Source organism: Dendrobates tinctorius, unplaced genomic scaffold (assembly GCF_039654945.1).
Source record: "Dendrobates tinctorius isolate UK_male_01 unplaced genomic scaffold, ASM3965494v1 ptg000196l, whole genome shotgun sequence".
In the NCBI taxonomy this organism is placed as follows: Eukaryota; Metazoa; Chordata; class Amphibia; order Anura; family Dendrobatidae; genus Dendrobates; species Dendrobates tinctorius.
Window position 1 is genome coordinate 18,938,657 of NW_027361863.1, and position 26,887 is coordinate 18,965,543.

The 26,887-nt window shown below is 43.8% G+C and overlaps 1 protein-coding gene across 1 annotated transcript in view; it reads left to right on the top strand.

Annotated features, from left to right (window-relative positions):
* LOC141056267 (transient receptor potential cation channel subfamily V member 6-like) overlaps positions 1–26,887 on the top strand; it is a 39,569-nt gene that overhangs the window by 7,357 nt on the left and 5,325 nt on the right. The window contains exons 3-12 of the mRNA XM_073553007.1: positions 2,884–2,981; positions 9,851–9,973; positions 11,183–11,323; positions 13,044–13,142; positions 13,228–13,400; positions 15,436–15,582; positions 15,814–16,026; positions 16,208–16,294; positions 16,905–16,981; positions 18,130–18,295. Coding sequence (XP_073409108.1) covers positions 2,884–2,981; positions 9,851–9,973; positions 11,183–11,323; positions 13,044–13,142; positions 13,228–13,400; positions 15,436–15,582; positions 15,814–16,026; positions 16,208–16,294; positions 16,905–16,981; positions 18,130–18,295 — 1,324 coding nt within the window. The remainder of the gene's footprint in view (positions 1–2,883; positions 2,982–9,850; positions 9,974–11,182; positions 11,324–13,043; positions 13,143–13,227; positions 13,401–15,435; positions 15,583–15,813; positions 16,027–16,207; positions 16,295–16,904; positions 16,982–18,129; positions 18,296–26,887) is intronic.

Consider the following 26,887-nt stretch of genomic DNA (forward strand, 5'->3'; position numbering starts at 1 on the left):
TAGCCATGTCTCTTTATACAGTGATATCACACCCTTTCCCCTAGCCATGTCCCTTTATACAGTGATACCACACCATTTCCTCTAGCCACGTCCCTTTATGTGGTGATATCACACCCTTTCCCTTAACCATGTCCCTTGAAATGGTGATATCACACCTTTTCCCATAACCATGTCTCGTTATACAGTGATATCACACCCTTTCCACTAGCCATGTCCCTTTATATGGTGATATCACATGCTTTCCCCTAGCCATATCCCTTTATACAGTTAAACCACACCCTTTCCTCTAGCCACGTCCCTTTATATGATGATATCACACCCTTTCCCTTAACCATGTCCCTTTATGTGGTGATACCATGCCCTTTCCCCTAGCCACATCTCTTTATACAGTGATACCACGCCCTTTCCCTTAGCCATGTCCCTTTATATGGTGATATCACACCCTTTCCCTTAACCATGTCCCTTTATGTGGTGATACCATGCCCTTTCCCCTAGCCACATCTCTTTATACAGTGATACCACGCCCTTTCCCTTAGCCATGTCCCTTTATATGATGATATCACACCCTTTCCCCAACCACGTCCCTTTATACAGTGATATCACACCCTTTCCCCTAGCCATGTCCCTTTATATGGTGATAACACACCCTTTCCCCTAGCCATGTCTCTTTATACAGTGATATCACACCCTTTCCCCTAGCCACGTCCCTTTATCCAGTGATACCACACCCTTTCCTCTAGCCATGTCCCTTTATATGGTGATATCACACCCTTTCCCCTAGCCATGTCTCTTTATACAGTGATATCACACCCTTTCCCCTAGCCATGTCCCTTTATACAGTGATACCACACCATTTCCTCTAGCCACGTCCCTTTATGTGGTGATATCACACCCTTTCCCTTAACCATGTCCCTTGAAATGGTGATATCACACCTTTTCCCATAACCATGTCTCGTTATACAGTGATATCACACCCTTTCCACTAGCCATGTCCCTTTATATGGTGATATCACATGCTTTCCCCTAGCCATATCCCTTTATACAGTTAAACCACACCCTTTCCTCTAGCCACGTCCCTTTATATGATGATATCACACCCTTTCCCTTAACCATGTCCCTTTATGTGGTGATACCATGCCCTTTCCCCTAGCCACATCTCTTTATACAGTGATACCACGCCCTTTCCCTTAGCCATGTCCCTTTATATGGTGATATCACACCCTTTCCCTTAACCATGTCCCTTTATGTGGTGATACCATGCCCTTTCCCCTAGCCACATCTCTTTATACAGTGATACCACGCCCTTTCCCTTAGCCATGTCCCTTTATATGATGATATCACACCCTTTCCCCAACCACGTCCCTTTATACAGTGATATCACACCCTTTCCCCTAGCCATGTCCCTTTATATGGTGATAACACACCCTTTCCCCTAGCCATGTCTCTTTATACAGTGATATCACACCCTTTCCCCTAGCCACGTCCCTTTATCCAGTGATACCACACCCTTTCCTCTAGCCATGTCCCTTTATATGGTGATATCACACCCTTTCCCCTAGCCATGTCTCTTTATACAGTGATATCACACCCTTTCCCCTAGCCATGTCCCTTTATACAGTGATACCACACCATTTCCTCTAGCCACGTCCCTTTATGTGGTGATATCACACCCTTTCCCTTAACCATGTCCCTTGAAATGGTGATATCACACCTTTTCCCATAACCATGTCTCGTTATACAGTGATATCACACCCTTTCCACTAGCCATGTCCCTTTATATGGTGATATCACATGCTTTCCCCTAGCCATATCCCTTTATACAGTTAAACCACACCCTTTCCTCTAGCCACGTCCCTTTATATGATGATATCACACCCTTTCCCTTAACCATGTCCCTTTATGTGGTGATACCATGCCCTTTCCCCTAGCCACATCTCTTTATACAGTGATACCACGCCCTTTCCCTTAGCCATGTCCCTTTATATGATGATTCTACACCCTTTCCCTTAACCATGTCCCTTTATGTGGTGATACCATGCCCTTTCCTTTAGCATTACCATAACCATGTCTCGTTATACAGTGATATCACACCCTTTCCACTAGCCACGTCCCTTTATGTGGTGATACCATGCCCTTTCCCTTAGCATTACCATAACCATGTCTCGTTATACAGTGATATCACACCCTTTCCACTAGCCATGTCCCTTTATATGGTGATATGGTGATAGTAATACTATACCGTTTTTAAAAGAAAAAAAATAATTTAAACAACAAGTAATTATATTTTACAATAAAATGGATGAAATATATTAGGTCTTATATATATATATATATTTTTATTTCCTGCATATTATAGTCGTTCATGTGCAGGAGAAATGAGGTGGCAGAAGGGCGAGTAGGCCTCAGTTACCAAAACTGTCTTTGTTCCTCATAACAACCAATTAGAGCCCAGCTTTCATTTTTAAACCAGCACTGAGGAAATGCTAGCTGCCTTGTGATTGGTTGCTATAGGCAACAATGATAGTTTTGATAAATCTAGCCTGTCAGGTCAAATAATAAATAACGCCAGATCAACCATTGTGATAAATTTTAGTGACCTGTCTAATTCATTCATTGATATCATTACCCCATTAAAAAATGATCGATTTTGACATTTCTCGACAGTTTAGAACAATTTTTAGGGAAATGTTTATAGAGTGCAGCGATCCCAATCCTGACAGGCATGTGGATGAGTGACACTGGGCCCCTGGAGGTGTCTGAGTGGCTGCCATGTCACATAAAAAGACACTAATAGTCCACGGTAGAGAGGGCCCCGTGGTTTGCGTTGCTTACCCCCCTGTGTGACCCTTTTACCACTTTGTGTATTATTTTTTGGCAATTTAGGATAAAGGAGATACCGATCCTGCGAGCTGCAAAAGAGAATAACGTGGCGCTTCTGAGGGAGATCCTGTCATCTGAAAAATGTGATCCCTTCCAGAGAGGCAAGGAGATGGCGCTTCTGATGTACTAATCCTATACTGACAGAAATAAGAACACCCCTCCCTCAAAAAAGCAAAAAAAAGTCCATGTAGTAATACCTCATGGGGTAGCCCTGAGTCAGCTGTGTCTTAATATGTTTGTCCAATAAAGGTTTATCACCTTTCCAAAGGATAATAAATGTATAATTGGTGTTGTGGGTCCTGCTGCCAAAACCCTCACCAATCTTAAGAAAGGGGAGGTAAAAAATCCTTGAGTGAACGGAGCAGTACCGAGCTTGGGTGACTATTGCGTCATTTACTGTCTATAGTACTGGTCGTCGCACATACCCAGTTCTGCTCAATTCACTGCTTGTAACAGTGGAGGTCGCACATGCTCAATACTGCTCCACACACTGTCCATAGGAGTGGTGGTCGCACATGCTCAGTACTGCTCCACTCGCTGTCCATAGGAGTGGTGGTCAAACATGCTCAATACTGCTCCATTTACTGTTTATAGGAGTGGTGATTGCACATGCTCATTACTACTCCATTTACTGTCCATAGGAGTGGTGGTTGCACATCCTCAGTATTGCTCCATTTACTGTTTATAGGAGTGGTGATTGCACATGCTCATTACTACTCCATTTACTGTCCATAGGAGTGGTGATTGCACATCCTCAGTATTGCTCCATTTACTGTCCATAGGAGTGGTGATTGCACATGCTCATTACTACTCCATTTACTGTCCATAGGAGTGATGGTCGCATATGCTCAATACTGCTCCATTCACTGTTTATAGGAGTGGTGGTCGCACATGCTCAGTACTGCTCCATTCACTGTCCATAGGAGTGGTGGTCGCACATGCTCAATACTGCTCCATTCACTGTCTATAGGAGTGGTGGGAGCACATGCTCAGTACTGCTCCATTCACTGTCCATAGGAGTGGTGGTCACACATGCTCAATACTGCTCCATTCATTGTCCATAGGAGTGGTGGTCGCACATGCTCAGTACTGCTCCATTCACTGTCCATAGGAGTGGTGGTCGCACATGCTCAATACTGCTCCATTCACTGTCTATAGGAGTGGTGGGAGCACATGCTCAGTACTGCTCCATTCACTGTCCATAGGAGTGGTGGGAGCACTTGCTCAATACTGCTCCATTCACTGTCTATAGGAGTGGTGGTCACACATGCTCAGTACTGCTCCATTCACTGTCCATAGGAGTGGTGGGAGCACATGCTCAATACTGCTCCATTCACTGTCCATAGGAGTGGTGGTCGCACATGCTCAGTACTGCTCCACTCACTGTCCATAGGAGTGGTGGTTGCACATGCTCAATACTGCTCCACTCGCTGTCCATAGGAGTGGTGGTCAAACATGCTCAATACTGCTCCATTTACTGTTTATAGGAGTGGTGATTGCACATGCTCATTACTACTCCATTTACTGTCCATAGGAGTGGTGGTTGCACATCCTCAGTATTGCTCCATTTACTGTCCATAGGAGTGGTGATTGCACATGCTCATTACTACTCCATTTACTGTCCATAGGAGTGATGGTCGCATATGCTCAATACTGCTCCATTCACTGTTTATAGGAGTGGTGGTCGCACATGCTCAGTACTGCTCCATTCACTGTCCATAGGAGTGGTGGTCGCACATGCTCAATACTGCTCCATTCACTGTCTATAGGAGTGGTGGGAGCACATGCTCAGTACTGCTCCATTCACTGTCCATAGGAGTGGTGGTCACACATGCTCAATACTGCTCCATTCATTGTCCATAGGAGTGGTGGTCGCACATGCTCAGTACTGCTCCATTCACTGTCCATAGGAGTGGTGGTCGCACATGCTCAATACTGCTCCATTCACTGTCTATAGGAGTGGTGGGAGCACATGCTCAGTACTGCTCCATTCACTGTCCATAGGAGTGGTGGGAGCACTTGCTCAATACTGCTCCATTCACTGTCTATAGGAGTGGTGGTCACACATGCTCAGTACTGCTCCATTCACTGTCCATAGGAGTGGTGGGAGCACATGCTCAATACTGCTCCATTCACTGTCCATAGGAGTGGTGGTCGCACATGCTCAGTACTGCTCCACTCACTGTCCATAGGAGTGGTGGTTGCACATGCTCAATACTGCTCCACTCGCTGTCCATAGGAGTGGTGGTCAAACATGCTCAATACTGCTCCATTTACTGTTTATAGGAGTGGTGATTGCACATGCTCATTACTACTCCATTTACTGTCCATAGGAGTGGTGGTTGCACATCCTCAGTATTGCTCCATTTACTGTCCATAGGAGTGGTGATTGCACATGCTCATTACTACTCCATTTACTGTCCATAGGAGTGATGGTCGCATATGCTCAATACTGCTCCATTCACTGTTTATAGGAGTGGTGGTCGCACATGCTCAGTACTGCTCCATTCACTGTCCATAGGAGTGGTGGTCGCACATGCTCAATACTGCTCCATTCACTGTCTATAGGAGTGGTGGGAGCACATGCTCAGTACTGCTCCATTCACTGTCCATAGGAGTGGTGGTCACACATGCTCAATACTGCTCCATTCATTGTCCATAGGAGTGGTGGTCCCACATGCTCAGTACTGCTCCATTCACTGTCCATAGGAGTGGTGGTCGCACATGCTCAATACTGCTCCATTCACTGTCTATAGGAGTGGTGGGAGCACATGCTCAGTACTGCTCCATTCACTGTCCATAGGAGTGGTGGGAGCACTTGCTCAATACTGCTCCATTCACTGTCTATAGGAGTGGTGGTCACACATGCTCAGTACTGCTCCATTCACTGTCCATAGGAGTGGTGGGAGCACATGCTCAATACTGCTCCATTCACTGTCCATAGGAGTGGTGGGAGCACATGCTCAGTACTGCTCTATTCACTGTCTATAGGAGTGGTGATTGCACATGCTCAGTACTGCTCCATTCACTGTCCATAGGACTGGTGGTCACACATGCTCAGTAAAGCCCCTCATCCTCAGTGTGGGTAGTGATTTTAACACCCAGACTCCTCGTGATCATACATTTATATCCTCAGGTTAGGAGATAAATGTTATTTATGGGAAATCCATTTAACATCCCCACACATTATTTTACATGTCTATTCTACCGATTGGTAATATGGCACCGACTGCCTGCGATTGGCCCAGACTGTTTTTTTTTTTTTTTTAAAAGGATAGTGTCGTATTTATGCTATTTTGTGGAAGCATTCATCCGTAGAAACGTTACTTTTAGTAAAGAATATGGCACCTCATTGATTTTCTGCAGGAAATTAAAGACCAACATGGTCAGTTCTAGGTATACAGTGAAGATCCAAAAGGGTAACAATGTTTTGAACTTTTGACTTTCAGTCTCCATATCTCACCGTCCATTACTGGATGGCAGACTCAAGTTCCAAGCAGAAGTGGATAATGAGAAACGGAGCCTGAAAATCAAAGGTTCAAAACACTGTTACCCTGTTGCTTTTCACTGTATGTGCGCCCTTGGGCAGAGACCCAGTGGGCCCCTCCTCATTTTTCATTTTTTAATTCTTCCAAGAGCAAAATCATTTTAATCAGTTAACAGAGGTCTATCAGGTCTTCAGGACTTGTTTTTTTTATTTGGAGTAAGAACTGACGTTTGTATCATTACCATGTTGGGGTCCGTACGACTTTCTGATCTTTTGCTTCAATTTTTAGACAGATGTATGTTAAAAAAACCCTCAGCAATTCTGTCATATTAATTTTGTTCTGTTTTAGTTGTTACAGCAGCATTTCAGAGGTTGGAAATGGGATAAAGTAACTCTTCTGAGTTCTAAGGTCAATCAGCCCCACACCTGGAACAAAAGAGTGAGGGAATTCTCATGGTAGCCACTTATTCCAATTTCCAACCTCTTAAATGCCACTGCCAAGAGTGACTGTGTAAGGAGGTGACAGAATCCTTCATGTGTCTTCCCCTCTTTGGACACTGTACACGTGTCACATGCGGCACCTTGTCATTTACTAATGTTAATGTAATGTTGCTGTATTGTTTATGTACTGCAATGTGAATGTATTTGATATGTGTTATGTATAGAAGTAGGGATAGAATAGAAGATAGCATATGACAATAGTGGGATTAGAATAGAGGTTGGCATACTAGAGATAGGGAATAGGAGTATTAGCTTAGGTTTAATCAGCATAGGGGTTTTTCAGACTGGGAGGAGTGTACAGTGTACTGTAGTGTACCATTTGAATATGTTGCAGAAGACAGCAAGCAGAGGGAATTTTTACCATTAGAGTCTATTGCAGCAGATGAGACAGCAATCAGAGGTGGGAAGTTGTACCATTTGAATATGTTGCAGAAGACAGCAAGCAGAGGGAATTTTTACCTGTATGAAGAGAGAAGATGGATTTTAGTTCTGTGCCATGTAATAACTGCTGTATCCCGACGCTTATCTTCGTGACGCTTTGCTTCTGTGATGCGTGCACCCCCACATGCGTGCACCCCTATGGATGGTTCTAAATTTATATTGCGGCACCCCCTTACATCTCCTCCCTCATTTCTGTCTATCGGCCTAACCGACCGCTGCGCTCTGCAAATGACTTTCGACTAACCTCTGCCCTAATCCGCACTTCCCACTCCCGACTCCAAGACTTCTCCCGTGCTGCGCCAATTCTCTGGAATGCTCTACCCCAAGATATTAGCACCATCCACAATTTGCATAGTTTTAGGCGCTCGCTCAAAACACATTTGTTCAGAGCGGCCTATCACATTCAGTAATCAAAGTCATGTTATGTTTGTGTGTGTGTGTGTGTGTAGCCCATTCACTATCTCCATCTAACCCCCACCCCCTGAAGATGGCTGGACCATCATTGTAAATACATCATTGTAAATACAAACCTGTGCTTTGTATCTCCCCCATCTCATTGTAGATTGTAAGCTCCCACGAGCAGGGTCGTCTTATTTCGCTTTAATTATTGTATTGTTAACGTTGTTACTTATGACTGTTGTGTTTGAAACTGTTCAACTGTAAAGCGCTGCGGAATATGTTGGCGCTATATAAATAAAGATTATTATTATTATTAGTGTAGTGCAGAGCAATAGAATATAGTGAAAACACTTCCTGGTTAGTGAGCAGAGTCCGGGCAGCCTTGCCCTGGGCAAGAAGTGCAGAGGAGATGCAGCAGTGAGAAGAGACAGTCTGACAGCCATGGGGGTGAAGCTACTAAGGCAGGAAGGGACTCCAGGCTGAGTGTTGGGCAGGCGGTCGCTAGCTTAAAACAAGACAATTCCGAGGAGGATCCGAAGCTTACGACGGGGACCAAGGAGCAGCTGAGACGTCGAGTCCGTTACCCTATAAATCGAAGCTCGACCAGGGGAATGTCAGAAAGCTGGTGGGCCTAAAGCCATGGTTGGGACACGGATTGTCCGGAAGCAAGGCATGGATTGCCAAAAATGAGGTAGTGATTGCTTGAAGCAAGGCAGGGATAGCCTGAAGCAAGGCAGGAATTGCCTGAAGCGAGGCAGGGATTGCCAGAAGCAAATCAAGTATTGCCAGAAGGAACAGAAGGTGTCGGGAAGGTAGGGAAAGCTTGAGAAGTGTCAATCTAAGTACTGTACCGTATCTGTGATGTAAACTTTGTTGATTACTAAAGTTGAACTGTTTGGAATGAACAACAAGTCTGGGAGTCTGGAGTGATTTGTGAGACCTGTGGATCTGGAGCCGGAGTGACAGAGGATGAGGGGACCCCTGCAACTAATGTGAGTGTCCTATTGCGCACATTATACTGCAGAACGGACATTAAATTTCATCTGTGGGGCTCCAGGGTGTGGGAACACTACAGTTCATTGCCACGACTACCACTCTGGCCGCCATACAACTGCAGCATCTAATAGGTTGGAGGTAGATAGCCATCACCTGCACTGTATGGAGTGTGCTCAACTTCTGAACCTGCTCTATATATGCAGTGCACACACGCATAGTATATAGTTTGGGGTTGTCATCAACGGAAACATGGCACTTGCCCGATTTCTTTGTGTGCTAGCATTGACACTGATGGCCAGCATTAAAAGTCACCATCCATAGAAAGGAGTGTGCTGCCAAAATGGAGCAGTGGTCATGCACACTACAGCTCCATTAATACCAGAGATAGACTTACAGTATTGATTATCTCCAGCAGTCCTATAGACAATGAATGGAACGGTGACGAGCATTCTCAGCTACTGAAATGCTCCAGCAAGACATAACAAAATACAATTCTTGGGACCGGTAGGAGACCCAGCAGATGAACACCATCCCTCACCCATCAGCAGGATATAACGTATCTTGTGGATAGGGGTGGGAATAACCCTTCAACCTGGATTTGTGCAGCCATTTGGAGCTTCCCTGTGTGCATTGACCTCTAATGATATCGGTCTCCGGTTAAGCTTCTTTCGGCCAGTGTGGTTAACCATGCGGCTATAACATCTAGTTATGCATTGATAAATTCTCAACTTCAGAAGTTTAGAAAAGTTTAGTATATTTACCAGCAGGGGTGTAACTATGACCTGGAGCTTAGGGGGTCCAACCGGTCTCTTTTCTCCCATTACTATTAATTGGAAACCCTTTTCAAAGTTTTGTATTGGGGCTCACAATCTTCAAGTTACACCACTACTTACCAATAGCTTAAAAATGCAGGGGTGGAGGCCAAACTACTATATTTTTGTATTTTAGGGGGAAATAAATGTTCTTTTGTGGCTGCGCTGTCCTCCTTTGGTCTTTAGTACTTGTCTTGATCCTCTTGTTCATATTAGTGCTTCAAATTAGAATATGGCTCAATAGGGCAGGCGTATACTTAGTGGAAAGCAATGCAGATGAGACTGATGGATTATCATGACTTCACCAAATTATTTTTGTCTTTTATTGTAATAGGTGCCTTAGGGGAAACAGCCCTGCACGTGGCGGCTTCATACGATAACCTGGAGGCAGCGGAAATTCTCCTTACCGAGGCGCCATACCTGCTGAACCTTCCCATGACCTCTGAGATGTACCAAGGTCAATGTTGACACTCAACAAAAATATTCAGAATCTGATCTAAGACCATCGAATGTAAAGACTATGTGGCGCAGAGATTACTTGTGGAAGGCCGGTCACCCATGTAACTAACAGCATTATAGGGATGTATGACAGCAGCCTTAAAAGATTTTAAAAAATTCATCTGGTATACACTCGTATGAAACTGAAAAAATCCTCAGTATTTAGAAAACTGACTTATTGTCACATGTGACTCGATTCATTTTTGCATTTGCACCTCGTCCAGTTTTTGATGTTTTGTGTCTGTTTTTCATTTTCAACTCATTTTTCTTTCAATTTGCACTTTTTTTTCAATCTATTGTGAACGTGTTCACTTTTTATGTTCTTCATTCTGGGAGGTGCTTGGGGTTTACAGATGTTTTTGGCTGATTAAATAATTGAGACTTTTTGAAAAGTCGCAATTTATTGGCGCAAATTTACTCTAGTCCCCCTCTTGGAGTAATTTTAGGAACACCTGAAAATTTTTCTTTTGACGTTTTAGTGGAAAAAATGACTTTTGTTTTGCACTGCATAGTAGCAAAAACGTTAGACAAAACTAAAGAGCATTTTTTATTTTGCGTAAAATTCTTACAAGACTTGCACCATTTCGAAGAATTTAAAGCCAAAATAGTCAATGAATATAAGAAGTCAAAAAAAAGAAAAATGACTTTAAATAAACCCCCATAAATGATGAATTGGAATTCAAATGTATTTTTTTAACACTATAAACCCTTAAAAAAAAAAAATCTGTCAAAGGGTAACTAAAGCTAAAAAAAAACCTGTTTGATTCTATGGCCAATGTTTATTAGTTTCTGTTGGGGACACAGGTCTTAAGAAGCCTTCTGACTGCTTAAACATAAGGACAGAAGCGGTTGGCTTTCCCTTAGGACAAGAAAAGAGAGGTGCATAGACCTACACAATTTCCGATCCCTGTCTGAAACGATCAGTAGTCATAAAAATACCAGATCTATTGACTACGCAGTGAAATACAGAGGTTTTTCGGTGCACTGTATTAGTGATCGAGTGATTGCAGGTTCAAGTCACTTGAGAATACTAAAGCAAAAAAAAAATGCTAAAAACAAATGTCCCGAAAGCTTTAAACATGTATCCTACAGCCATTGAAGTTGAAGTGTTTTGGGCTCCTGGTAAGATTCTCATTTTAATCTCCCTTTGTCACTACTTTCTCTACAGGACAGACTGCTCTTCACATTACTGCTGTCAATCAGAACATAAATTTAATGAAGATACTCATAAATAAAGAGGCGGATGTCTCTTCTCCAAGAGCCATTGGCAGTTTCTTCACTAAAAAACCCAACAGCCTTTTCTATTATGGTATAATAATTTACCTACACTCTATAATAATTGTTATTGTTTCTTTTTAGCTCTGACCTCACATTTCCAAGTATCCCCCAGATTCTTCAGTATCTGAACAGAACATACCTAACCTTATGTTCATACCAAGTCAAGAATCAGATAGGGCCTAGCTTACAACTAGAGCAGACCTCTAGTCTGATGAATTACCAGAGCCGCATGAAATGGGTGTCCCTAGAAGTGAGTGGAGACCAAGGCAACAGATAGTGTGATCCGTAGTAGAGACAAGGAAAAGTATTAGAGGGACTGAGTGATTCTCGGAGCATGAGACCTGTGGCAGGAAGACTAGCGGGACAGCGTGGATTTATCTAACAGTCAAGTGAAGGAGCAGTGATGAGAAAGAAAGTGGGACCAAGAGTGAGTGCCCCGTGCAGTAGTTCCAAGGTGTCGGCAAGCAGAGAAGCGAAGTAACGGCTATAGTGGCAAAAGTAGCTCCCCTAAGGGGAAAAGGACGCGTGTCTGTGAGTTAAGAGACAGGGCTCTTGCTTACCGGTAAGTGGTGCTGTTGTTGGGAAATAGGGAAGCTCCTGAAGTGCTGTGCTGCGTGGTTTTGAAGCTAGAGAGTGACGCTAACGCAGAGAGAACTCAGGAAGGAATGGGAATATGTATGAAGATGTCACATGTTCTAAGAGTTTTTGTTTACAAAAAGACAGTTTATTTTTGATTGGTGGTCTCACTCAATGAACTCTACAACATTTGGTCCTGGCCAGCAGAAGTCAATGACATCATGCGGTCTGCAAGGGGTAGCGCCTCCACAGATAAAGCCCACACATCCACCCAGGACCTCCATTTTTCTGTAGTGGGCCAGGGTGTGGAAGACGAGTACCTCGCCAATGTCTACTGTCCTGCGCTGCGTAGAGATGAGACAAACGATTCATTGTGAATAAAATTCAATACAAATTTCCCCCAAAAAATGTTTAAGGATTTGATTTGCATGAATCCAACCGGATGCCACTTTGAATGATTTGTTTGAGGGCAAGAAAGGGGCTGACATAAAAGAAACACATCATACCCATGTGTCCCAGGCCCTCACCTGACTTTTTACGCTGGCTTTGCTGCCACAACTAACCTCCGTCCCGGATCTTTGATTCATCAATGATGTGTTTTGCCCCTTAGAAGAACCAAAGACCTGTAGGGAGGATCGGGGATGGTTGGAGCTGCGGAGGCATAAAGAGTCAGATGAGGGTCTAGGACAGGTGAGCATGTGTTTTTTTTTTTTTTCTTATATTTTTAACCCCTTCCTTCCGCTTCATTCATTATGCTTTGGGTTCTGGAGAGATAAGAAATGGTGATCTGGGCTCCTTCAATTCAGACCCATTTTATTAGGACCAAAATGAATGGGATGGCCACATAGAACAAAACTGTCCAAAACTAATTTCTTGAGATTTTCTCATCTTTACCTGAGAATTGTTGTAAAATGACAGAATATCTGTAGCTACTTTGGGCCACAAATGCCCTTATTCTCAGTGAAAAAAATAGTTTCCCAAGAGACATGAGGATAATTGCTTATTTATTTGTATGGTAAATCATTGAAGGTCACAGTTTTACCACAATTTTTCTGTGCATTATGGGCGTTCTTACATGAGCATGAAGCCCTGGATTCCAGAGGACAATATCATTACATAGTTATAGCTTCAGTAACTTTAGTATTACTGTATACATGTTGTATTCTTCTCCGTAGGAGAACATATTTTAAGCTTTGCTGCTTGCACTGGAAACAGAGAAATAGTCAAGTTACTGGTCGAGAATGGTGCGATAATGCGCGCTCAGGACTGCTGGGGTGAGAGTCCAATAAACTTCATACCTCCTATCCAAATATCAAACCTGTGCTGAAGTTCTCACTTATGACCAATTCCTTCCTGTAGGAAACACCGCCCTACACATCCTGACCCTCCAGCCCAATAAATCTAAGGTTTGCCAGATGTATGACTTACTCCTCTCACTGGACTCTGAGCTGATTGGCCCTCGTTTGGACCAAGTAATAAATAATCAGGGACTCACCCCATTTAAGATGGCTGCAGCTGAAGGAAACGTTGCGGTAAGAGATTGTATTCAGAAAGGAGTGTATCATTATACGGAAAGACGAGGTGACGTAGAAAAGTAATGTTTACATCAACAGTACTCCATTGCTTCTGTTTGTAATGAAAGTCTTGACACAGTGGCGAGTCCATCATTTGCCAAGTTGTTCCAAAGAATCTCATTGACCGGCAATAGGATTAGTCAAAGTGGAATTGTGGTGTCCATCATTTTGCCAAGAGTGCACAACATCTAATTAAAATTTGTGATGAAGATGCCTAAGCAAATATAAACTTGGATTAATTGTAAGCCTTTGTTAGTTTGGACACCCTGTTGACTTTTTAGAAAAAATGGACCAAATGGACCAAAGAAATAGCTCAAAATACTTATTTTAAAACAGCTGAAACTATGAAGGAACCTGACTGACCACATTAAGTCAATAAGGTCCTTCTGTCATCTGTAGAAGCCAATGCACTGAGATCTTCACAACCCTCATATCTTCCCTATCTTACAACCTCAAACAGTTATTCAAAACTTTTAACTCCCTCCTCCGCCCACCACTGCCCCCTCCAACCTCCCTCATCTCTGCCGAGGACTTTGCCACACACTTCAAAAGTAAAAGTAGGTCATCTCCTCCTTCGGCATCAAAGGCCTTGCCCTATCCTGTATCTCCTCATACCTTTCCAACCGCACATTCAGCGTCTCCCACTCCCACACCACCTCCTCATCCCACCTTCTCTCTGTTGGAGTCCCCCAAGGTTCTGTTTTAGGACCCCTACTCTTCTCAATCTATACACTTGGTCTGGGGCAACTCATAAAGTCCCACGATTCCAGTACCACCTTTATGCTGATGACACTCAGATCTACCTCTCTGGCCCAGACGTCACCTCTCTGCTGTCCAGAATCTCAGAGTGTCTATCAGCCATATCCTCCTTCTTCTCCTCTCGCTTCCTCAAGCTCAATGTGGACAAATCTGAACTCATCATCATCTTTCCTCCATCTCACAGATCTTCCTTACTCGACCTAGCTATAACAATTAATGACATCACACTTTCCCCAGTACTGGAAGTCCGCTGCCTCGGAGTAACTTTTGACTCTGCCCTGTCCTTCAAAGCGCACATCCAAGCTCTTTCTACCTTCTGTCGCCTCCAGCTCAAAAATATTTCCAGAATCTGTCCTTTCCTCAACCCTCAATCTACTAAAATGCTTGTGCATGCCCTCATCGTCTCCCGCCTTGACTACTGCAACATCCTTTTCTGTGGTCTCCCTGCTAACACCCTCGCACCTCTCCAGTCTATCCTTAACTCTGCCGCCCGACTAATTCATCTATCTCCTCGCTACTCCTCCGCTTCTCCCCTCTGCAAATCTCTTCACTGGCTCCCACTCCCTCAGCGTATCCAGTTCAAATTACTAATACTTACCTACAAGGCCATCTATAACCTGTCTCCCCCATATGTCTCTGAACTAATCTCCCGATACCTTCCCTCACGTAATCTCCGGTCCTCCCAAGACCTTCTTCTCTCCTCCACACTTATTCGCTCCTCACCCAACCGCCTCCAAGACTTCTCCCGAATATCCCCTATCCTCTGGAATTCTTTGCCCCAACAAGTCCGACTATCAACCACATTTGGATACTTCAGATGGAACCTGAAAACCCACCTCTTCAAGAAAGCCTACAGCCTGCAATGACCCCGCTACCTCCTTCTCTCTCACCACTACCGGTGATATCACCTCAACCAACACCGGAACTGCTGCAACCCACCAACCTACTGTCTCTTTCCCCACCATCCAGTAGAATGTAAGCCCGAAAGGGCAGGGTCCTCTCTCCCCTCTGTGTCAGTCTGTCATTGTTAGTTTGCTTACTGTAAGTGATATCTGTAATTTGTATGTAACCCCTTCTCATGTACAGCACCATGGAATCAATGGTGCTATATAAATAAATAATAATAATAATCTTTTAAGTTAAGTTTGTGGTTTGTGTCAAAAATGTTCAGTGTTGGGATATTTTGGTGCACCTTATCCAATTTTGCTTACTACTTATCAACCTTCATCTATAGATGTTTCAACATCTCCTCAAGAAAAGAGTCAGGACGGTGCAATCAATGGGTCCAACAATGTACATCTTGTACGATCTGACTGAGATTGACTCCTGGGGAGCTCCATGTTCTGTTCTCCATCTCATTGCCACCTCTGGTAAGGCTGAGGTAAGTTCTCTAGACAAAAAAGCCAAAACTTTATTATATATTCATTACAAACATTTTGCTAATTTTACTTCATATATTTGACATTTTATCCCTTTTACTCAAAGGGATGTTATGATTTTGTGAGCATGAATTTCTAAAAATTATTCTGGTAGCAAATTTTTAAAAGGAAGATATTTAGGTTTAAGGATCACTCCATGGAGGAATTTCCATTTTTGGATTTTTTTTCTTTAGGCACGTAAAATTTTGGACCTTTCTCCGGTAAAGGAGCTTATTGAAGAGAAGTGGCAGAGATTTGGAAGGCCATATTTCTGGCTTTTGGCCACATTCTATGTTTTGTATATGACCTGTGTCTCGTTGTGCTGTGCTAATCGACCTCTAAAGCCTTTACATAACCGATCATCGAATCCTCGGGATATCACCATTCTCGCACAGATGGACCTTCTGGTAAGAAATTCTCAAATTTTTCCTTTTTTTCCAAATTTAAATTTTTAGTTTTAGAATGTAAAAATAAACACCAAAGAGAGAAAAAAAATAGACCATCAGCAACTCATTGACGGAAAATAGGCAGGATGGGTGGAGAAATGGAATTTTTTCTTTTATTACACTTTTTTTAAATTATTTTTAGGAATCTTACAACACACCTCTGGATGAGCTAAGATTATTTGGTGAAATTATCTCAGTGATTGGGGCACTGGTGATGATACTCCTTGAGGTAATGACACGAAAGCTGAAATTGTAATGGTTTTCTTTATGCTGCACATTATATTGACGCTTACTACAGATTAAGAAAGTTTTCCAGTTTCGGAAAACAATTCTGTCCCCTGGCTGGAGTTTATTTTAGACTACCAAACTTTACTTTAGTCACCCTCCTCGGATCCAGTGCCGACTCTTCGCCTTCATTCCTAGTGACTGTTATTGTCTGCAGTGCTGACGTCACAATAGACAGCAACTAAAAGAGGACTCAAATCCTCCAAAAATACAAAAAAAGCAGAAAAAAAGGCAGCAATGTATTTACCTGCATAGGCCTCCAGCCAAATGCACTTCAGGGTACAGCAGGCCCATGTGGTTAAGATGGCAGTAACACAGGTGCAAAAACACTGATGAGACAGCCACTCACTACCTACCAATCCACGTCATCGAGAGCACCGATGGTAAATCAGTGGCAGACCTGGGGAGGGTGAGTAAGGCAAACTTTTGGTTTTCTAAAACGAACTGCAGCCAGGCGACATTGGTTTTCCTAAACTGCAAACCCCATTTAATGATCTAAAATGAGTTATTGTCACATTAGATGTCTTTTGAAGTTATGATTTTACTGTCTCTAGATCCCAGTGTTAATGAGTACAAAAAGCATTGCCTTACTCCAGGACACAGTTTCAGGGGGAATATTTCATTTTATTCTGTAAGTACCGTATGTATATTTAGTTTTGACTGTTGACCCTCTTTATAGTTTTTATCAATCATGGCATGTAGTAAACAATGACAAGAATGATCAGTTGAGATTTTTCTTATTATAATTTTACCCAGACATAGCATTAAAGTACAAATACGGTATGTGATGGTGTGATATGTTATGTGGGTATCATTTTGTGTATATTTATATTTTACGGATTTCCATAGTGTTCTCTTGTTGCCCTGTATCATTCCGTGTATTCCCCATATTGTCTAGAGTCTCAATTACCTTCCAAAAGTCTGATAATTGAATTAGGTATTTCACTTACTGTCTGCAGCCTGACTGTATCTATACCTCTTGATGAACCCCCTATAGTGAGTTAATCCCCAAGGCACCTTTGTCAGGTCTGGGAGGCCTGAAAACTGCCCAAACCTGTCTGACTACCCCTGGACATAAGGAGGGGGCTGGGGAGGACAGGAGCTGGACAAGTCAGACCCTGTGTGGTGATGATTGTGTGAATACGGCACGTCAGAGGGAAGGGGAAGCATATTGACCCATTTGATCCTCTGTCTGCTGGATTATTGGACTCTCATCTCCTTGGACATTCAACCTGTTACTGAACTGCATTTGTGTTCTGGACTATTGTATCCTCAGTGTGGTGGATTGTTTATGGACCTGTTAGTTTTGCCTATAATAAAGGTCTTGGGATTTTTCACACTTCCCTCGCTCTGTTGATTGTGTGGTATCGGAGAAGGACCCCGTGACATGGTATATCTTTAATGTATGAAAATCTTTACTAAACAAGTGCAGAAATTTAGCACTATAGTGGTTTGGCAGGGAACACCCACTGATGCCTGAAACTGAAGCTCAAGCAAGGTGGAAAAATCAAACCATAGTGCAGCTTAAATCTCTTTAATATATAGACAGATACGCATCAAAGAATCACATATTTTCATTATTTGTTTCATCATCCTATTTTGTCACTGTAATACTTAATTTTACAGGGAAGGGCCACTGAGCCCTAAATTTGCAGCTATACAAAAATCAGCAACATATTTTGCAATCTAAGCCTATCACACACTGAGCTGCACATTTACAAATCATAATTTTTCTATTACTCTAAAACTATTCATTTGCTTTCTTTTTTATTATTGCAGATTTTTCTTTTGCTGCTCGGTACTATTTACACTGGCCCTGAGACTCACAAACTCAAATGGAGAAGTCATCCCCATGTCCCTGGCCTTAGTTTTTGGCTGGTGCTTTGCTATATACTTTGCAAGAGGATTTCTCATGATTGGGCCTTTCACGGTCATGATACACAAGGTTGGTGGCTATAATATTAGAAAATTTAGAAAAATTTTTACTTGGCATGCCAAGCAAAAAAAAATACATAATTAGGCTGTTCAACACATTTTCAGCAATTCTTTGTAAATGCATTCAAATGAGGTTATTTATTGTATGACCATAAGGGAACAGAATATTACCATGTCACAAAATCATTAGCTCTAGTATTTGAAATAGGAGCAATGAAATTCATGAAATACACAATTCATGGTTACAAGGTGAAATTTGCAAAAAGCTTCCACACATTTATTGGGAATTTTTATGACAAACTATAATTATATGGGCCAAAGTACATAATAAAACACTACATTTACTGAAATTTCCAGTTTGGCACTTTCTCTTGGCTGCTGTTTGTAGTGCAGCTCTGGAGCATCCCTCCTGATTGTTCAGCAGTAGTCCCCTAACATTCCCGGCCACCATTTCTCTTGGTTGTCATTTGTAGCCCAGCACTGGAGTGTCTCTCCTGATTGTTCAGCAGTAGTCTCCTAACATTCCCAGCCTCCATTTCTCTTGGCTGTCATTTGTAGCCCAGCCCTGGAGTGTCTCTCCTGATTGTTCAGCAGTAGTCTCCTAACATTGCCGGTCTCTATATCTTTTGGCTGCCATTTGCAGAGTAGCTCTTGAGCGTCTCTCCTGATTGTTCAGCAGTAGTCTCCTAACATTCCCGGCCTCCATTTATCTTGGCTGTCATTTGTAGCGCAGCACTGGAGTGTCTCTCCTGATTGTTCAGCAGTAGTCTCCTAACATTCCCAGCCTCCATTTCTCTTGGCTGTCATTTGTAGCCCAGCCCTGGAGTGTCTCTCCTGATTGTTCAGCAGTAGTCTCCTAACATTGCCGGTCTCTATATCTTTTGGCTGCCATTTGCAGAGTAGCTCTTGAGCGTCTCTCCTGATTGTTCAGCAGTAGTCTCCTAACATTCCCGGCCTCCATTTATTTTGGCTGTCATTTGTAGCACAGCTCTGGAGCGTCTCTCTTAATTGTCAAGCAGTAGTCTCCTAACATAGCTGGCCTCCATTTCTTTTGGCTGCCATTTGTAGCACAGCTCTGGAGTGTCTCTCCTGATTGTTCAGCAGTAGTCTCCTAACATTGCCGGTCTCTATATCTTTTGGCTGCCATTTGCAGAGTAGCTCTTGAGCGTCTCTCCTGATTGTTCAGCAGTAGTCTCCTAACATTCCCGGCCTCCATTTATTTTGGCTGTCATTTGTAGCACAGCTCTGGAGCGTCTCTCTTAATTGTCAAGCAGTAGTCTCCTAACATAGCTGGCCTCCATTTCTTTTGGCTGCCATTTGTAGCACAGCTCTGGAGTGTCTCTCCTGATTGTTCAGCAGTAGTCTCCTAACATTGCCGGCCTCCATTTCTTTTAGCTGCTGTTTGTAGCACAGCTCTGAAGCATCTCTCCTGATTGTTCAGCAGTAGTCTCCTAACATTCCCAGGCTCCATTTCTCTTGGCTGTCATTTGTAGCCCAGCCCTGGAGTGTCTCTCCTGATTGTTCAGCAGTAGTCTCCTAACATTCCCGGCCTCCATTTATCTTGGCTGTCATTTGTAGCGCAGCTCTGAAGTGTCTCTCCTAGTTGTCAAGCAGTAGTCTCCTAACATAGCTGGCCTCCATTTCTTTTGGCTGCTGTTTGTAGCACAGCTCTGAAGCGTCTCTCCTGATTGTTCAGCAGTAGTCTCTTAACATTTCCACCCTCCATTAACCTTGATACCTTTTCTCAATGGTAGCAATGTCCTGATGGAGTCTCTCACCGTGTTCATCTCTGACGGCTCCACAGTTCTCTGGAAAGAAGTCGAGGTGGGAATGGAGAAAGTAAGTCTTCAGAGACATGTACCCCAAGCTTGTGGTAGCACATGAGTATCTCATCCACCAGCTTTTTGTAATTGGACGCACTCTTTTTTCCCAAAATACCTGAACACTCTTAACCACTTCACGACCTTGGACGAATAGGTACGTCCATGGTCGTATCCTGGTATTTGATGCAGGCTCTGGCGCTGAGTTCACATCTTTCCTCTCACCTAACTGCTGATCTGATCAGTAGTCATGTACCTATAACAGCTGAGGGTGGATCCGAGATCTAACTGTGGCTGTTATACAATTAAATGCCGCTGTCAATCACTGAAAGCGGCATTTAAGATACTTGGGCTGGAAGCACGTTACAAGTCCCGCCCATTGACACCCCTGTCACATGATCACGGGGTGCCAATTGATTGTGATGACAGCCGAGAATCTGCTTGTGGCCGACTTTCACAGAAGATGATGTTTTCTACTACACATAGCAGGGCTGAAGCCCTGCTATGTGTAGCACAAGAGATCGGACAATCGCAGGTTCAAGTCTTCTAAGGAGACTATTGAAGCTAGTAAAAAATAAAAGAAAAAAAGTTTTTAAAAAATATTAAAATAAAAAAACAAGTTCAAATCACCCCCCTTTGTCCCATTGAAAATAAAACAATTAAAAAAATACACATATTTAGTATCACGTGCAGAAATGTCCGATCTATCAAAATATAATGTAAATTAATCCGACAGGAAAACGGCATAATGAGAAAAAAAATTATACACCAGAATTAAAATTTTTGGGCCGCTATGACCCAGGACGGTTTGCTCCTTTTTCTAAGTGCCACCCACGCTGACACGCCTCTCTGCACTGCTCTGGTGGCCATTTTTAGAGTCCAATTCACGGTCTATCATCTCCGGGTTTCGTCATCCTGTTCGTGATGCCAAAATGATGCGCCTCAGGGGCCGTGAGATACTCGGTACCGGGCCCGGTCGTCTTAAAGGGATGTGTCACAGTGGCAGTGATCCGGTCCGTGGTCCCAGGCGGTCATGTAAAATGGGTGAAATTAAAGGAGAATAGAGTTTGTATGAATTTGTGATGCCACCTGTGGTTTCTGGTCAGAATGACCAGCGCTGCAGTGTTGCTTCTCTGGGACAGATGTTGTGAGGCAGCAGAGTTGTAGAAGCTCTCCACAGGTAGCTGGTAGCTGAGTTTGTTGCTGGTGAGATAGTGTGGAGTGGAGGAGGAAGCAGTGCTGGGTGAGAGGTGCAGAAAGAAGGTAGATGAGACAATTGCATGTAGTTCCAATGGGCTTTACTCACAGTTCTGGCATGCACAGAGGCCCGCTTCAATGTTGTGTTCTCCAGGTGAGGGGTCCAGACAACTTCCAGATAAGATGAAGTACACCCTTCCAGCACTCCCTGTCAGTATGGGCCCGGATGGGATACACCCCCGAGTACTGCAGGAATTAAGCACAGTCATAGATAGACCATTATCTTTAATCTTTAAAGATTCCATAATAACAGGCAGTGGCGGATTAAGTGGACTATGGGCCCGGGGCTGTTCATAAAACCTGGGCCCCTGTACCCCCCTTCCCACCTGAGCGCTGCGGTCCCCGTGCGGGAATTGACAGCGTGTCAAGTGAGGTGTCCATGTGATGAGTACTGGAACCTGCAGAGCTGAATCCTGACATTGCAGCTTCTGAATTCTCACAACGAATGCACTGCACACATTTAGGATTCTCCCTTGCCGATATACAGTCATGTCAACACAAGTATGTGATTTGTATACTTCTGGCCACATTCCAACTCGACGTGCCCGGCCTCGCTCCGTTCACTTTCATTGAGTGAGGCCACACATGTCTAGTCAGCATGTGACCGCATGTATGTAAATTACCAGCACGAGAGAATCCTGACAGCATTCAGTGAGCACTGTGAGAATTCAGAAGTCTGCAGTCACATAGAATGTCTGCAGACTCAGCACAGACCTGGACAACCCCTGTAATGCTCCTGACATAAATAAAAAACATGAGAATTAGTCAATATCACAAATAATATTTACATCCAGGTACCTTATAGATGACGTCATCTCTGGAGTCGTTCTCCTTTTCTTCTTCTTGTCCAGACCCCATGATGAGTTTTCTCATCCACATCTCGTCTCTGCAGACTTCCATCTTCAACGGTCTTCTGCAGCAAATCCCCACACGATGCCCTTATAGATAGAAGTGTCATTATAATGCCCCTAAATACAAATATCTGCAATATACTGTCTCCTCACACTATTCCCCTCCTTCCTCATACTGTCTCCTCATATACAGTGGGGAAAAAAAGTATTTAGTCAGACAGCAATAGTGCAAGTTCCACCACTTAAAAAGATGAGAGGCGTCTGTAATTTACATCATAGGTAGACCTCAACTATGGGAGACAAACTGAGAAAAAAAAATCCAGAAAATCACATTGTCTGTTTTTTTTTCATTTTATTTGCATATTATGGTGGAAAATAAGTATTTGGTCAGAAACAAGCAATCAAGATTTCTGGCTCTCACAGACCTGTAACTTCTTCTTTAAGAGTCTCCTCTTTCCTGCACTCATTACCTGTAGTAATGGCACCTGTTTAAACTTGTTATCAGTATAAAAAGACACCTGTGCACACCCTCAAACAGTCTGACTCCAAACTCCACTATGGTGAAGACCAAAGAGCTGTCAAAGGACACCAGAAACAAAATTGTAGCCCTGCACCAGGCTGGGAAGACTGAATCTGCAATAGCCAACCAGCTTGGAGTGAAGAAATCAACTGTGGGAGCAATAATTAGAAAATGGAAGACATACAAGACCACTGATAATCTCCCTCGATCTGGTGCTCCACGCAAAATCCCATCTCGTGGGGTCAGAATGATCACAAGAATGGTGAGCAAAAATCCCAGAACCACGCGGGGGGACCTAGTGAATGAACTGCAGAGAGCTGGGACCAATGTAACAAGGCCTACCATAAGTAACACACTACGCCACCATGGACTCAGATCCTGCAGTGCCAGACGTGTCCCACTGCTTAAGCCTGTACATGTCCGGGCCCGTCTGAAGTTTGCTAGAGAGCATTTGGATGATCCAGAGAAGTTTTGGGAGAATGTCCTATGGTCTGATGAAACCAAACTGGAACTGTTTGGTAGAAACACAACTTGTCGTGTTTGGAGGAAAAAGAATACTGAGTTGCATCCATCAAACACCATACCTACTGTAAAGCATGGTGGTGGAAACATCATGCTTTGGGGCTGTTTCTCTGCAAAGGGGCCAGGACGACTGATCCGGGTACATGAAAGAATGAATGGGGCCATGTATCGTGAGATTTTGAGTGCAAACCTCCTTCCATCAGCAAGGGCATTGAAGATGAAACGTGGCTGGGTCTTTCAACATGACAATGATCCAAAGCACACCGCCAGGGCAACGAAGGAGTGGCTTCGTAAGAAACATTTCAAGGTCCTGGAGTGGCCTAGCCAGTCTACAGATCTCAACCCTATAGAAAACCTTTGGAGGGAGTTGAAAGTCCGTGTTGCCAAGCGAAAAGCCAAAAACATCACTGCTCTCGAGGAGATCTGCATGGAGGAATGGGCCAACATACCAACAACAGTGTGTGGCAACCTTGTGAAGACTTACAGAAAACGTTTGACCTCTGTCATTGCCAACAAAGGATATATCACAAAGTATTGAGATGAAATTTTGTTTCTGACCAAATACTTATTTTCCACCATAATATGCAAATAAAATGAAAAAAAAACAGACAATGTGATTTTCTGGATTTTTTTTTCTCAGTTTGTCTCCCATAGTTGAGGTCTACCTATGATGTAAATTACAGACGCCTCTCATCTTTTTAAGTGGTGGAACTTGCACTATTGCTGACTGACTAAATACTTTTTTTCCCACTGTATTTAACCCCTCACTCTCTATACTGTCTGCTCACACATATCCCCGACTCCCCATACTGTGTCCACATACATTCACCCATTCGCACCCCTTACTGTCTGCACCCATCCCCCATACTGTTTCCTCATACATACTCTTCATTTTGTGTCCTCAAATCTCCCCACATACATTAAATACCATCCCCACTCCAAATCCCCCCATCCCCAATCCCCCACACACATTAAGTACCCCCCATCCCCACTCAATAACCCCTCGTCCCTACTCCCAAATCCCCCCACACATTATGTACCCCCACTCCAAATCCCCCCACACATTATGTACCCCCACTCCAAATCCCCCCACACATTATGTACCCCCACTCCAAATCCCCCCACACATTATGTACCCCCACTCCAAATCCCCCCCACACATTAACCCCCATCCCCACTCATTAACCCCTCCACACATTAAACCCCATCTCCACTCATTAATCCCCCATCTCCACTCATTAACCCCATCTCCACTCATTAACCCCCATCTCCACTCATTAACCCCCATCTCCACTCATTAACCCCCCCACTCATTAACCCCATCCCCACATTAATCCCATCTCCACTCATTAACCCCCGCACATTAATCCCCATCTCCACTCATTAACCCCCATCTCCACTCATTAACCCTCCTCTCCACTCATTAACCCCCATCTCCACTCATTAACCCCCCTCTCCACTCATTAACCCCCATCTCCACTCATTAACCCCCACCCCCACATTAACCCTCCTCTCCACTCATTAACCCCCATCTCCGCTCATTAACCCCCATCCCCATCTTCGGTGGTTCTTCAGCTCCACAGAGGAGCACACTTACCACCAGCGTTCGCTCTGGGCGCCGGGAGTGACGTCAGCAGCGTGATCACATGACCTGATCACGCTGCTGACGTCGCTCTGACCCGGCGGTCAGAGCTTCAATTGTACTGGCGTCTATAGACGCCAAGTACAATTGCTGCCTGGGAGTCGGCGCAGCCTCCTTCTCTGCATCGGCTGTCAGCTTGACAGCCGACACAGAGAACCGCCGACTCCCAGGACTGGTAGCGGCAGAACACAGCCGCCGGGGGGGGAGGGAGAGAGATACTGGCATACTGCGGACCGCTGCATTAGGCGGCCGGGCGGCTCGACTGCGCCCCCCTGCTGCCTGCCCCCCCTGGATACGCCACTGCCCTGGGCCCCCAAAAAACCTTGGGCCCGGGGCGACCGCCCCATCCGCCCCTATTAAGATCCGCCATTGATAACAGGGTCTGTACCACAGGACTGGCGTATAGCAAATGTGGTGCCAATATTTAAAAAGGGGACAAACACTGAACTTGGAAATTATAGGCCAGTAAGTTTAACCTCAACTGTGGGTAAAATCCTGGAGGGTTTTCTAATAGATACTATACTGGAGTATCTGGAGAAGAATAACCTCATGACCCAATATCAACATGGGTTTACAAGGGACCGTTCCTGTCAGACTAATCTGATAAGCTTTTATGAAGGGGTAAGTTCCGGACTGGACCAAGGGAATGCAGTGGACGTGGTGTACATGGACTTTTCAAAAGCTTTTGATACGGTGCCACACAAAAGGTTGATACATAAAATGAGAACAATGGGGATAGGGGAAAATATGTGTAGGTGGGTTAAGAGCTGGCTCAGGGATAGGAAACAAAGGGTGGTTATTAATGGAGCACACTCGGACTGGGTCACAGTTAGCAGTGGGGTACCACAGGGATCAGTTTTGGGCCCGCTTCTTTTTAACATATTTATTAATGACCTTGTAGGGGGCATAGAGAGTAGAATTTCAATATTTGCAGATGACACTAAACTCTGCAGGGTAATTAATACAGAGGAGGACAATTTTATATTACAGGAGGATTTATGTAAACTAGAAGCTTGGGCTGATAAATGGCAAATGAGCTTTAATGAGGATAAATGTAAGGTCATGCACTTGGGTAGAACGAACAAGATGTATAATTATGTGCTTAATTGTAAAACACTGGGCAAAACTGTCACTGAAAAAGACCTGGGTGTATGGGTGGACGACAAACTCACATTTAGCGGCCAGTGTCAGGCAGCTGCTGCAAAGGCAAATAAAATAATGGGATGCATTAAAAGAGGCATAGATGCTCATGAGGAGAACATAATTTTACCTCTATATCAGTCACTAGTGCGACCACACTTAGAATATTGTGTACAGTTCTGGTCTCCGGTGTATAAGAAAGACATAGCTGAAATGGAGCGGGTGCAGAGAAGAGCGACCAAGGTTATTAGGGAACTGGGGGGTCTGCAATACCAAGACAGGTTATTACACTTGGGGTTATTTAGTTTGGAGAATCGAAGGCTTAGGGGTGATCTTATTACAATGTATAAATATATGCGGAGACAACACCAAGACCTTTCTAATGATCTTTTTACTCTTAGACCTGTGACGGGGACAAGGGGGCATCCTCTACGTCTGGAGGAAAGAAGGTTTAAGCATACTCACAGACGTGGATTCTTTACTGTAAGAGCAGTGAGACTATGGAACTCTCTGCCATATGATGTTGTAATGAGTGATTCCCTACTAAAATTTAAGAAGGGACTGGATTCCTTTCTTGGAAAGTATAATATTACAGGGTATATACACTAGTTACCTTAATATTGCGTTGATCCAGGGAGCTAGTCTGATTGCCGTATGTGGAGTCGGGAAGGAATTTTTTTCCCCAATGTGAAGCTTACTGTTGCCACATGGGTTTTTTTTGCCTTCCTCTGGATCAACATGTTAGGGCAAGTTAGGATAGGATATGGGTTGAACTAGATGGATTTAAAGTCTCCCTTCAACCTTAATAACTATGTTACTATGTTAGTATGTACCTTTCTTGGCCGTCTCC